Source organism: Octopus bimaculoides, chromosome 12 (genome assembly GCF_046866305.1).
Source record: "Octopus bimaculoides isolate indiv1 chromosome 12, ASM4686630v1, whole genome shotgun sequence".
Lineage (NCBI taxonomy): Eukaryota > Metazoa > Mollusca > Cephalopoda > Octopoda > Octopodidae > Octopus > Octopus bimaculoides.
The window spans coordinates 21762260-21777259 of record NC_142939.1 but is presented as its reverse complement, the minus strand read 5'-3'; the positions used below and the strand labels follow the sequence as shown (position 1 = coordinate 21777259).

General features: G+C 35.1%; 1 protein-coding gene across 2 annotated transcripts in view; it reads left to right on the top strand.

Moving 5' to 3' along the window:
• The window catches only part of LOC149133050 (uncharacterized), a 154550-nt gene that overhangs the window by 115809 nt on the left and 23741 nt on the right, over positions 1 to 15000 (top strand). The window contains exon 5 of one of the 2 annotated variants that reach the window (XM_089360869.1): positions 6679 to 6791. The exons of the other annotated variant lie outside the window; for it this stretch is intronic. Within the exon in view, the coding sequence (XP_089216995.1) occupies positions 6679 to 6791 (113 nt within the window). The remainder of the gene's footprint in view (positions 1 to 6678; positions 6792 to 15000) is intronic. 2 annotated transcript variants of the gene reach the window in all.

Genomic DNA, 15000 nt, shown 5'->3' with positions numbered 1-15000 from the left:
ACCTTCATTTATTAATTTTGCCTTTTTGGTTTTAATTGCTATAGACACCTATAGTATAATGTATTTAATATAACTTAATATATTAATACATTATTATGATGAAGATGATGACAATGTTTGCTTAACTGACACATTTAACCCTTTAGCATTTAAACCGGCCATATCCAGCTAAAATATTCTACCTGTTTTATGTTCAAACCAACCAGGTCTGGCCTCTCACCCCTACCCTACAATGTCACTCTAAAAATAAACAATCACGGCATCAAAACCTCAAAGCTGTAAGGCAATGCATGATTAATTCAAAACAATGTGAATATAAAAGCATTACATTTAACAGAATAATCTGCATGCTAGAGGGTTAATGTATATCTTTGTCAGATTCTAATTCTTGACTCTTTGAAAGAGTAGGCCAATAAAGGAAATGCTTGAATATCTTCTATACACTGTGGGTTATGATGAAATAAATATGGGGAGTCATATCCTTACATTTTGTCTTACTGTGGAATTTGTCTCCATAAGAGCCATTTCGTGGGCTGCCTTAAATGAGGTTTGAACCAACCCTCTTCATTATTATGTAGTATGTTGTCGAGATTCGCCTACATGTCTTACCTGAGATGCCGAGTAGAGAAAAAAACCTTCCCAAGATTCCAAGTAATAATAATGAACTATTCCTTAATTGATTGGTTAAGTTGGCATCTTAACATCTTAATATCTCAACCAGTTGCAGATCTCAGCAAAACACCGTAAAAGACTAGCAAATTCTCTTGTTGTGCAGAAATATGAAAACTTCTGAACAAAATGCAAATTGCCCTCCAGGGCAGCAGATCAAACAGAAGAAATCTTTTATTATGCAAGTGAAGAAATATTTTAAGATAAGAAAGAAATATCTCTTTGTAGAATGAAAAGAAAACAGGAGCTTTAGAAAAATATCTTTTAATCATCCTTTCAAGGCAAGAATTGCTCCAGGGGATTGTCTTAACTCTGAGCAAATCTTATTAAAATTCCACCGAGTTCCTGTACCTCCATTCTTTCTTTTGATAGTAGTTCTAATAGGATTAGCTGCCATATAGATATAATATATATGCATATATATATATATATATATATATATATATATATATATATATATATACATATATATATACACACACACACACACACATGTTCATATATATGTATATATATATATATATATATATATATATATATATATATATACATACACATATATACAAACATACATACATGCACACACACATATATAATAGATGTCTACATACATCACTCCTTTACAAACATATTTACCTTTGTGTTTAGGTGTGATATAAAAATACATTATGTGTATATATATAACTATATATATATATATATATATATACATCATCATCATCGTTTAATGTCCGATATATATATATATATATATATATATATATATATATACTGGTTTCAAATTTTAGCTGAAGGCCGGCAATTTCAGGGGAGGAGAATAGTTGATTACATGACCCCTAGTGTTCAACTGATACTTATTTTATCGACCCTGAAAAGAAGAAAAGCAAAGTCAACCTCAGCAGAATTTGAACTCATGCGAAATGCTGCAAAAGCATTTTGCCCTCTGATTCTGTCAGCTTGTCACCTTAATAATTATATACATTAACATTTGTTTTTTATGCTAATTTATAATCAAACAACTGAACATTAGACTAAAGATTTACTCAGCGTCACTTTGTAGAGTATATGTTTAATATGCTTTCACAAGAAGAGTGGTGACATTGTTTTCGACGTTTCAGCCTGCTAGTGTGTTGATATATATATACATATAAGTGCAGGAGTGGCTGTGTGGTAAGAGGCTTGCTTCCCAACCACATGGTTCTTGGTTCAGTCCCACAGCGTGGCACCTTGAGCAAGTGTCTTCTACTATAGCGTCAGGGAGACCAAAGCCTTGTGAGTGGATTTAGCAGACAGAAACTGAAAGAAGCCTGTTATATATGTGTGTGTTTGTGTGTCTGTGTTTGTCACCCCATCATTGCTTGATAACCTGTGTTGGTGTGTTTACATCCCTGCAACTTAGTGGTTTAGCAAAAGAGGCCGATAGAATAAGTACTGGGCTTAAAAATAGGTCATGGTTTCAAAATGTCTGAATAAAACCTTTCAAGATCGTACTCCAGCATGGCCATGGTCAAATGACTGAAACAAGTAAAAAATAAAAGAATATATATATATATATATATATATATATATATAGTTGAAATTTACAGTAAAACAAAAGACAAAGACAGGTGTATGAACAACAAGCAGGTGTATTAGCTTGATGCTCAGGAAAGTGAGAAAGTCTTTTATGTTTTGAGCCCATGCTCTTCAACAGAAAGGAAAATGAAGAAATAAACAGAGAGAGAATAAAAAGAGACATAATATCTATCTATTATATATATATATATATATATATATATATATATATATATATATATATATTATAGACAGACAGACAGATAGATAGATAGATATCATATATATATTCACCCACACACACACTAATATACTACACACATATACATGTATTATCATCAGCATCATCATCATCATTCAACATCATTTAAGACATAGCCTTAATTGAGAAAGAAAACAAACTTTGCTGGCTCATAGATATAGCATGCGCAGCTGACAACAAGGCATGCGATAAGGAAGAAAGAAAAGTTGAGAGATATGACAGGTTAGCTTGGGAAGTTAAGCAGTCGTGGTCGATGAAAAGGATAGCAGTAGTACCAATAATTGTCGGAGCCCTGGGAACAGTGAGCAAAAATCTCGAGAAGTACGTGGAACAAATAGGGGCTGCAATAAAGGTGGAGTACTTGCAGAAAACAGCACTGCTTGGAACCGCTCGAATACTCCAGAAGGTGCTAGAAAAATAAGAGGTGTTGCCTTAGTTCACTGGTAGTGAACAGCTGACACTGTAGTACATCTCCAGCGTTAGAAGCTGCGCAAAGGCAATGGTAACAATGAAATTATTGTGTATAGTGCACAGGTGCACTACAACTCATCAAAGGTGTGCGTACAGTATATAGAATTATGTACAAAAATCAGGAAAGTGAACAGTGTATGAGTCATGATATACAGGAGGGTGTGGTACATCAGGTGTAGTGTTGGTGAATTTCAGGAAGCATGGAGGTTTTAAAGGATGCAATGTCTTGGCAACTAACAACTGATGCAGGTAGTTTGTTCCATGCTCCAACAGTGTGTATATATCTATCTATGGCTTTCTCTCTCTCTCTCTCTCTCTCTCTCTCTCTCTCTCTCTATATATATATATATATATATATATATATATATATATATATATATATATATATATATATATATATATATATACATATATATATATATATATATATACATATATATATATATATGTATATACATACATACATACACACATACATACATACATATACATGTACACATAAGTAAGCATATAAATATTGAAACTGCATACCCTTAGCAAGATATCTGATGAGGGCATAATTTTCGCTTGTTGCTGTTTTCATGCTTTTGCTATTTTTGCACATCCCTTGAGTCTTTGTGTGTGTGTGTGTGTGTGTGTGCGCGCGCACGTGTGTGTCTGACTGTCTGTCTGTCTGTCTGTTTGTATGTATGTATGTATGTATGTATGTATGAATGTATGTATGTAACAACATATATTTCTTTACATGATTAGGATCCTTATGTACAAAATATTGAATATATTTTCCTTTCTCCTTGTTTAATAATGTCAGGACTTTTACTGTTCTGCTTTACTGATGTGTAAACATTTCCCAAAATAGCTGTCTGTTATACCAATAAATCTTAGCACTATATCTTATTTAGTTTACTTAAATAGTTTACTTAAAGAGGCGCAGGAGTGGCTGTGTGGTAAGTAGCTTGCTTACCAACCACATGGTTCCAAGTTCAGTCCCACTGTGTGGCACCTTAGGCAAGTGTCTTCGACTTTAGCCTTGGGCCAACCAAAGCTTTGTGAGTGGATTTGGTAGACGGAATAATAAAAGAAGCCTGTGTTTGTCCCCATAACTTAGTGGTTCGGTCAAAGAGACCAATGGAATAAGTACTAGGCTTACAAAAAATAAGTCCTGGGCGTCAGTTTGTTCAACTAAAGGCGGTGCTCCAGCATGGCCACAGTCAAATGACTGAAACAAATAAAAGAATAAAAGAGTAAAGAGAGTATACCTCAACATAAATAACTTAATTTCCCCAACATATATTGAAACTTACTCTGACTTGGTCTGGTTTTGTACTCAGGACTGTCGGTTTATTTATAATACAAAGTTCCAATACTCTTAACTGTCTGATGTTTATCTCCATATTATTGGAGATGTTCTGAGAAATTTAAATTAATTTCTTTAATGTTTCATTATCCAAGTGTAGGCATGGCTGTGTGGTAAGAAGTTTGCTTCCCAACCAGAATTCCACTGCATGGCACCTTGAGCGAGTGTATTCTGCTACAGCCTTGGGTCAACCAAAGCCTTGTGAGTGGATTTATTAGATGGAAATTGGAAGAAAACCATTGTGTGTGTGTGTATGTGAGTGGCTTTGTGTCTGTTTGTCCCCTACCACTGCTTGACAATTGGTGTTGGTATGTTTATATTCTCATAGCCTAGCAGTTAAGCAAAATAGAACGATAGAATAAGTACCAGGCTTAAAAAATAGAAGAAAAAAATTTTAGGGTCAATTCATTTGACTAAAACCCTTCAAGGCAGTGCTTCAGCATGAATAATCTGCTGATGTTGGCTAATTTCTACACATTTGTTCAGGTAAACAAATTGAGGCCAATGAATGGATGAAACTTGAGGAAGTAGAGAAGGGAAAATATGAAGCATAACCTAACACCCTCCCACCAAATTTCAGGCTTTGTGCCTATAGTAGAAAGGATTATTGTTGTTGTTGTTGTTATTATTATCATTATTATTATTATTATTATCATTATTATTATCATTATTATTATTATAATTATTATTATAATTATTATTATTATTATTATTATTATTATTATTATTATTATTATTATTATTATTATTATTATTATTATGCAATTTGTTACTAGTCAGTTTGTATTAATACCTCCTCCTAATTGTTGTTCTTTTGAGAAACCCCTCTCAAAATATCTTTACTTTTTCTGTGACGCCATTTGTTTAATAACATGAATGCAATAGTTTATTATGATTGCGCTTTGTAGAATGCATTTAGATGCTTGACCAGTCCATTCAAAGTCCATTAATTGCTACTCTGTAGCTAGCTTCGTTTTAACTGAACCTCTACATGTTTTGTTTTTATCTTCTGCCCACTAAAATGAGAAACTTTTAAATGGTAAGCTCTTGGATACACTATGTAGATTCTAAAACATTACAGCCACTTAAACATAACTAGAATGAGAATTGTATCAGTAACACAACTCATTGAGAGTCTGCATAAACTAGAAATGATTTTTCATCGTCTTCAATTAACATCTATTTCCTGTTGGCATGGTTTGGAAGGTTTGGTAGGATCCAGTGAGTCATAGGGCCGCATCAAGCTCAAATATCTGCTTCAGCATAGTTTCCTGTGGTTGGATGCACTTCCTAATGCTGACCAATTAACAGAGTGGATTGGGGGATTTTTTTTTTTTTTTTTGTGTGCCACTGGCAAGTTACAAACCAGGAAAATTTTTTGTCAGTATAAAACAATTGAAATAACAACTCTTAACATTTTTTTTACCAATTCAAGTGATACTACTTCTGCTTCTACTACAGAGAATATCTCATTCATAAGCATTTGTATTTAAGTTAAGACCTTGTCATAATTGTATCAAAGAACCTAATTTATCCACCAGATAAATGATGAAGTTGTTCTTACTATAATCTCTTCAATTCCTTTATTTTCCCAAATTAATTCAAACATGTTAGTGCGTATTGATAAAAACATGGTCTGAAAAGGGTTAAAGCAAAAATATGCTTTATAAATTTTCTTGTATTTTGATCACTTTCCTAATTTACTGTTCTTTACAAAGTTTCTTTGTAATTAGCTTTCCAGTTTGTCATTACTTCACAAGTTTCCATTTATTTAATTCGTTTCAATAACATATTCTGACTTATGAATTTTCTTGTATCACGCTCTCAAAACATTTGAATCATCATCATGTTCATCATTACTGCTACCATCATCACCATCATCGTCGTCGTCGTCATCATCACTACCACCACCATTATCATCATCATCATCACTACCACCACCATTATCATCGTCACCGTCATCATCATCGTCATCCTTCATCATCAAATTACGTCTTCTTTTGGCCATACTTGCATTGGTTAGTTGAATCTTTTTCCAGCAGAATGTCTTGATATTTGTTGCAGTCCTTTGTCATTTCTTTTACAAAGGTCAATCTCCTGAAATCATTTCTCATCCCTATTTTTTCTCTTTTTTTTTTTTCTAATATCTCTTTTGACCTTCCTTTCCTCTACTGCAGGTTCCTTCCACTTGGATTGTTCATCACTTCTTCATTACCAAACCGTCATTCCCCCAAATCACATCACACATCTGTACCAGCTAAATCTTCTCCATCACACACTACAACATTTCATTCCAACTTTTACACAAGTTTATCTCTCAGCTCATTTGTGCACTGTCTTTCATGCATGCCTCATTTCTTTCCAGCCTACGCACATTCAATGCCCATGTTTTGCTACGATGCAACATAGCACATTGTACCCAAGCAACATACAATCTACCCTTCACTTGGAGAGAGAATCCCTTTGTTGCCAGCAGAGGTAATATCTCCCTGAACTTTTTTCAATCACATTCTTACTCTGACAAAATTCCCAAAAAAACATGCTTCATTTACGGCGCTTCATTTTTTGATGCTCCATTTGTTAGTTATCCTTGAATATTCTTGGAATATCTAAGAATTATAATTGGTGAACTAACAGGTGAGGGTTGCCATTTGTCCTGCAGTGTGCATTATCCCTTTTGTGAATGTAAACCCTGTACGTACCCCTGATCAAATGCCACCCCTATGTCATCCCTGAAAATTTTAATTAACTGGCTTGTTTTTTTTATTTCATTAATTACTGTTGTGTGGTTTAGAAGTTTGCTTCACGGCCAGGTGGTTTTGGGATCAAACCCACAGTGCAGCACCTTGACATGACTAATGTCTTGTGAGCATAGTTAGGTTGTTGATGGAAATTATACTGAAGCCTGTTGTGTGTGTCAGCGTATATATGTGTGTGTGAATGTATATGCATGTAAATGTGTATGTATGCATGTGTGTGTGTATACACCTGTATTTATGCATGTAACTGTTTGTGTGAGGTGTGTGTGTGTATCAGTTTGTCTTTACATTAGCATTGCTTCAACAGCAGTGAAAGTTATTCACATCTATAAAGTGTTCCATAGCAACTCTGCAGTTTCAATGTATGAAAACCAGTGGAATAAAAAAAAACAAAAAGCAAAGAAACAACAACAAATTTTGGCAACAGGAAGGGTATCTGTCTGTAGAATACTACTTCAGAAAATATCATCAAACCCCATAGCCTGCATGTATAATCTGATGTAAAAATGACGATGATGATGATGATGATGATGATGATGATGATGATGATGATGACGACGACAATGATGACAATGATGGAAATGATGATGAGAATGATGATAGTGGTGGTGGTGGTTGTTATGGTGATGATGACAATGACAAAGCTGACGTAAACAGTGATGATGATTGTGAGGTTGTTGTTGCAGTTGTTGGTACTCCGTCGCTTACGACGTCGAGGGTTCCAGTTGATCCGATCAACGGAACAGCCTGCTCATGAAATTAACGTGCAAATGGCTGAGCACTCCACAGACACGTGTACCCTCAACGTAGTTCTCAGGGATATTCAGCGTGACACAGTGTGACAAGGCTGACCCTTTGAATTACAAACACAACAGAAACAGGAAGTAAGAGTGAGAGAAAGTTGTGGTGGAAGATTACAGTAGGGTTCACCACCATCCCCTGCCGGAGCCTCGCACCTTCACTCTGTCTAATGTAATGCTTATTTATTCACATTGTTTCAGGTTAATCATGTATTATATTGTAGCTTTAAGATTTCGATGATTTGATTGTATATCTTTAGAATGACATTGTAGGATAAATGTGAGAAGCCAGATCTGGTCAGGTTGGACATAAATGGGTAAAGTATTTGGGCCAGATATGGCCAGTTTAAATGCGAAAGGGTTAAGATGTAGCCTGTCCTACACAGCAGGTCTTCCTTTTTCAGGCTGTGATGGTTTTCAGTTGTCTTTTATCTTTTACTTATTTCAGTCATTTTTGACTGTGGCCATGCTGGGGCACCATTTTGAAGGGTTTCAGTCAAACAAATCGACCACGAAACATTTTTGAAGCCTGGTACTTATTCTCTTGTACCAGGCTTTAAAAATAACTTGCTGAACCACAAAGATACAGGAACATAAACACACCAACACCAGTTGTTGAATGGTGGTGGGGACAAACACAGACACACAAACACATACACACACATACATATATATATATATATATATATATATATATATATATATATATATACGACAGGCTTCTTTCAGTTTCCGTCTACCAAATCCACTCACAAGCTTTTGGTTGGCCCGAGGCTATAGTAGAAGACACTTGCCCAAAGTGCCGCGCAATGGGACTGAACCCAGAACCATGTGGTTGAGAAACAAGCTTCTTACCACACAGCCACACCTGCACCTATTGTGAGTAATGCTTCCTTAACTATACCTTTTTTCTAAGGTAGAGCTGTTGGCCCTATGTAAACCCATTTTTTTAACTCTGGGAATAGGTGGTCTGTATTTGCCCAGCCTCTGTACTTTGACCTGTCAAACGTGGAAGGCCCTCCAGAGAGCTTCTGCTCCACAGGCATAGCTCTCAGTATCATTGAATTACACAAACCATCACACCATAACAAAGACTGGACTTTGTGGTTGCAGCTCTGATTTAAGAGATTTATAGCCATAGACAATCCAGCCAAGACCATCTCATTTCTTTTTAGGGTAATATACATTAGACTACATTGTTATTTTTTAAGTGTAGGGTGGGATTTGAGGAAGTTTGAGTTGCTATTTTAGCAGGTCAGGCTGTGAACTAACGAGGCTTCCTTGGTAGTTCAAGGAGACCAATTTAGTTGATAACAGTGAGAGGAGTAGGGAGACACAGTATGTAGGTATGTGATGTGTTGATCAATTAAGGTTTATTAATAAACCTGGTTACTCTAGTGCAGAACTTTATATTATTCAACAAGTAATTTTTATTTGCCTGTTGTGGTACTTAAATGAGAATGAGATGTAAGGTGACAATGTTTTTGAGATTCCGGTTTGAATGACATGAGTGTTTTTGTTTCACTTTTGACATGTAATACTTAAATAGTGGAGGAGATATGATGTTGCTGTGGGCTGGAAGTATACAAGAAGTTAAAATTTTTTTTGACTAAAACACAACCGGGACTGTAAGTAAGGCATGTGTAAAATTTGAATGAAATTGGTTATGTAGTTCTGGAGTTTTAGGGATTGACACACACACACACACACACATACATTCTTAATTCTATATATATATAGATTACAATTGTTGGTTTATTTTGAGTCTATTTTATCTTTATATTTTGCTGTTGGTATCATTATATATTTCTTTAAAATAATAACAATATAAATAATAATAATAATAACAACAACAAGAGCACTCAAAGAGTGGAAACCTCTGCCAATGCAACACCAATGTCCTCTCAACGATTAGCCAGAGATGATTTTTCAAAATGAGAATATCTGAAATAAACTCGACTGCTCTCACAAATGAGAATACTAAAAATGAACCTGACTGCTCTCAAAAACAGGAAAAATAATCCAGAATCCTTGTCCAGTACTGGATCAATCCCAAAATCTAAACAGTTCATGCCAATCAAAAGGCCAAACATCCCTAAAAGTTGCATCTGAATCCATCCAGCGGTTCTTGAGATATCTTGTCCACAGTCAAACAAACAAACATGACTGTAAACAATACCCCCACCTTTGCTAAGGTGGAGGTAATAATAAAACACCTTCCCACTATTGGAATCTGTCTCAGCATTGTGACAATGCAAAAAGCAACGCTTCTGGGAACAACAAATATCCTGCAGAAAATACTGCGTCTGAGGTTTTACAACTTTATAGGGAGACAGTTAAACAATCCAATGTTAACAAGACCATAACTATGCAAATGCAAAGTAATAATGATAATAATAATAGTTCTTTCTATTGAAGGCACAAGGCCTGAAATTTTGGGGCAGGGGACAATTTGATTACATCGACCTCAGTACTCAACTGGTACTTATTTTCATCTGAAATGATGAAAGACAAAGTCAACCTCGGCAGAATTTGAACTCACAACATAAAGATGGACAGAATGGCCGCTAAGCATGTTGCCTGGCATGCTAATGATTCTGCCAGCTCACTGCCTTAATAATAATAATGATAATAATAATAATGATAATAATAACAACAACAATAATAATAATAATAATCTCTTCTATTATAGGCACAAAACCTGAACTTTTTTTGAAGAGGTGGAGCTAGTTGATTACATTGACCCAGTGTTCAGCTGGTACTTATTTTATCGACCCAGAACGATGAAAGTCAAAGTTCACCTTGGCAGAATTTGAACTCAGGGCATAAAGATGTATGAAATGCTGTTAATGAGTCTGCCATCTTACTGCCTTAATAATGCCAGTGTGACTGGCCCTCGTGCTGGTGGCACGTAAAAGCACCCACTACACTCTCAGAGTGGTTGGCGTTAGGAAGGGCATCCAGCTGTAGAAACTCTGCTAGATCAGATTGGAGCCTGGTGCAGCCATCTGGTTCGCCAGTCCTCAGTCAAATCATCCAACCCATGCTAGCAAGGAAAGTGGACGTTAAATAAATAATAATAATAATAATAATAATAATAATAATAATTATTATTATTATTATTATTATTATTATTATTATTATTTGTTTTACAATAGGCACAAAGCCTGAAATTTGTAGGTCAAGGGTGCTAGTCATTTCCATTGACCCAGTTCTCAACTACTTGCTTTATTGACCCCAGCGGCATTTGTACTCAGAATGTGAAGATGGATGAAATGCCACTAAGCATTTGGCCTGGCATGCTAACGATTCTGCCAGCTTGCTTGCTTCAGTAATAATAATAATAATAATAATAATAATAATAATAATGATATATCAAATTTTTCCACAAGGGCAGTAATTTGGTGGGAGGGGAATAGTCAATTTCATCGACCCCAGTACTCGAGTGGTACTTATTTTATCGACCCCGAAAGGATGAAAGGCAAAGTTGACCTTGGCAGAATTTGAACTCAGAACGTAAACTCAGATAAGATGCTGCTAAGCATTTCACCTAGCATACTAATGATTCTGCCAGCTCACAGCCTTAATAATAATAATAATAATGATAATAATAATAACAATAATAATAATGATGATAATAATAATTTTTTTTCTTTATTAACTGTTAAAGCTCAAAGAGATACAAGGAAAATAAATATGAAACTTCCACTAGGACCATGGAAACAGAAAAGATAATGTAGATTGTGAAAAACATGATTAAAAATTTCAAATGCAAAGTGCGAGAGACATTATACACATATATGGAAGGACGTATCAAAAATGCTAAAGGTGCACAAACAAACACACATGCTTGTTGTTGGCACTCCGTCACTTACGACGTCGAGGGTTCCAGTTGATCCGATCAACGGAACAGCCTGCTCGTGAAATTAACGTGCAAGTGGCTGAGCACTCCACAGACATGTGTACCTTAACAGAGTTCTCTGGGATATTCAGCGTAACACAATGTGACAAGGCTGACCCTTTGAATAACAGGCACAGCAGAAACAGGAAGTAAGAGTGAGAGAAAGTTGTGGTGGAAGAGTACAGCAGAGTTCGCCACCATCCCCTGCCGGAGCCTCGTGGAGCTTTAGGTGTTCTACCTTCACACTTACACCAATCTTTTTGAGCCATGTTGGTAGTTGAGTGCTGATACTTCTAAGTGTACCGATTACTATTGGTACCACGTCTACCAACAATATTATTATTATTATTTACTTTTAACCATGCTTGTTACAATTACTTGCCAAGACACACCCAGTGTCCTAGGGCGAGTGAAAGATAAAAGATGTTACAGTATGATTGAAAGCTTGGGGAGGGGAAGTGGCAGGGGCAGTAGCGAAATATTTTCATGTAATACAACACAGACATCTAAATTCATAGGGTTTTTCTAAGGATGTGGCCAGTACTTGTCAGCACAATCTTTTGGATTTCTCTGAGACATGGTTCTCCTGGGATATTATCTAGATGTTTTTGATATCCCTTTCTTATCATACCTGCAGCACCCACAATTATTATTATTATTATCATTATTATTATTCAGTAGTTTTATTTTTATAACGTGCTTTCACTTCACTACCGAGCGCAGCTCTGTGTGCCTTGGGTATGTGCTGTGGTTTGCTGTGATGCTCTTATGGTTACTGTATTGAAAGTGTTTTGCATAGGATGTGTGCAGTGCCCAATAGTGCAATTTTCTGTATGTTATATATATTTGTAAGTCCTGGTGTTTTATTATTATTATTATTATTATTATTATTATTATTATTATTATTATTATCATTATTATTATTATTATTATTATTATTATTATTATTACGTAAATCACTGTTAAAATAGTTAAGGCTACAAGTGCTTTTGGAAGACTTGCCCATCGTTTGTGGGATGAACACAATATCAGTCTGAAAACTAAAATAAGTGTATACAAATCTTGTATGTTGAGCACACTTTTGTATGGAGCAGAAGCATATAAAGAAACTACAGACATATAAAGAAACTTGAAACCTTCCACATGGGCTGTATGCAACATAAAATGACAAGATATGATATCCAATGCCAAAATCTTAGAAAAATGTGATATCTCCAGTATCCAAAACATGCTAATGAGAATTCAGTGCAAATGGGTTGAACATGTTCAAATGAAAAATGACCGCATTCCAAAAAGTCTTCTGTATGGCCAACAAGCGGGGGGGATACTGCAGTAAAGGAAGACCTCTCCTTAGGTATAAGGATAAGTTGAAGCAATCACTAAAATCTCCACAAATTAACTTGACATTTTGGGAAGGTCATTGCCTAGATCAGTCTGCATAGCTTAAAATGTGTCAGAATGCATCCAAACAATCTGAGTTGAAGCACAAGAACAATAGAAGAACTATATATCCCTCAACCAACAGACACACTTGCCCAATCCCTGGCAAAATCAAAATCATCAATGTCCCCATTGTGACTTCATAGCAAAATCCATACCTGGACTGGAATTACATTCATGCATCCATCACAAATAGAAGCAGTTTCTTCAAACTACATAAAGAAACGGCAGCAAAACCATTCAGAAATTAAATAACATTAACATATTTTTATGATATATACATATTATATATCATACACACATATTAACACTTTACAGTATACTTACATATATATACATACATCTATACATCGATCTAAAACAACAGGAATACTAAAGGAAAGCCACAATTTAAGAGAAGAGAAAACCAAAAGGTCTCATGCTATTCATTTAAAAATTCCTGAGTAGAACTTATTATTATTACCTCCGCCTTTGAAACTATTTTGAATGGTGAATTTGTTAACTTTGGCTTGTATTAGATAAGGATTAACTATTTATTACTCTTACTAAATTTTCTGCAGCCACCTTCACATTCCATAACTACCATTGGAATCAATCAGCAGACAAGGATTCTGGATTATTTTTCCGTTTTTTTTATTTAATTTTTGAGAGTGGTTGGGTTCATTTTTAGTATTCTTGTTCATGAGAGCAGTCGAGTTTATTTCAGATATTCTCATTTTAAAAATCATCTCCGGCTAATCATAGAGAGGACATTGGTGTTGCCTTGGTGAAAGTTTGCACTCTCTGAGTGCTCTTGTTAATGTTATTTTGATTATCATTATTATTATTATTATTATTATTATTATTTCAATAGCAGTGAATTTGGTAGAATCAGTAGAATGTCAAGCTAGAAGTTTTATATTTATTCTGGAATTTTACATTCTGAGTTCCAATCATGCAAAGGTCAACTTTGCCTTTCATTCTTCTTGGGTTGATAAAGTATAGAGCCGGATGCATAACTGGGGTTTTTTTCCATTGACCATGCCCCTCCCCCAAATTTGTGGCTGTGTGCCGATGTAAGAAATCATTATTCTTATTCTTATTACTATTATTATTAAAATTATTATTATTATTATTATTATTATTACAATTATTATTTGTTTATTTTTTTCTTTTATTATTTTTCTGTTATTTCTTTTCCTTTTTTCTTTCTTTTTTTTTTTTTGTTTGTTTTCAAACCAAACCTTTGTATATCTAACTTCTAAAACCTGGTCAATTCAGGCGACCTTCGGTGCACCAGTTGACCTTTGACATTGGCCGCTCTGCTGTTTTTTGGTGTGAGACAGATTCAAAGACAGACCCTTGTTTTAGAATGATTTAGGAGAACATGAAGAAAACTGAAAACTATGAGTCACCAACATGCTTGACGTCAGACCCTTTACCCAGGTAATCCCACCTGCCTACCTACCTACCTACCTACCTACCTACCTGCCTGCCTACCAACCTACCTACCTACCTACCTGCCTACCTACCTACTTATTTACCTTTTTATCTACCTGACTACCTACCTCTGTACCTACCTACCTGTCTCCCTATCTACATACCTACCAAACCAATTAACAAACATACAAACTTAACTATGTTACAAACAGTTATCTTAGAATTTCATATAATCTACTTCCACCTCCTCCTCCTCCTCCTCCTACCACTACTACTACTACTATTATTACTACTACTACTACTAATAATAATAATAATAATATTACTACCAATATTGCTAACATATCATTGAGTTTAACATTTAGTCA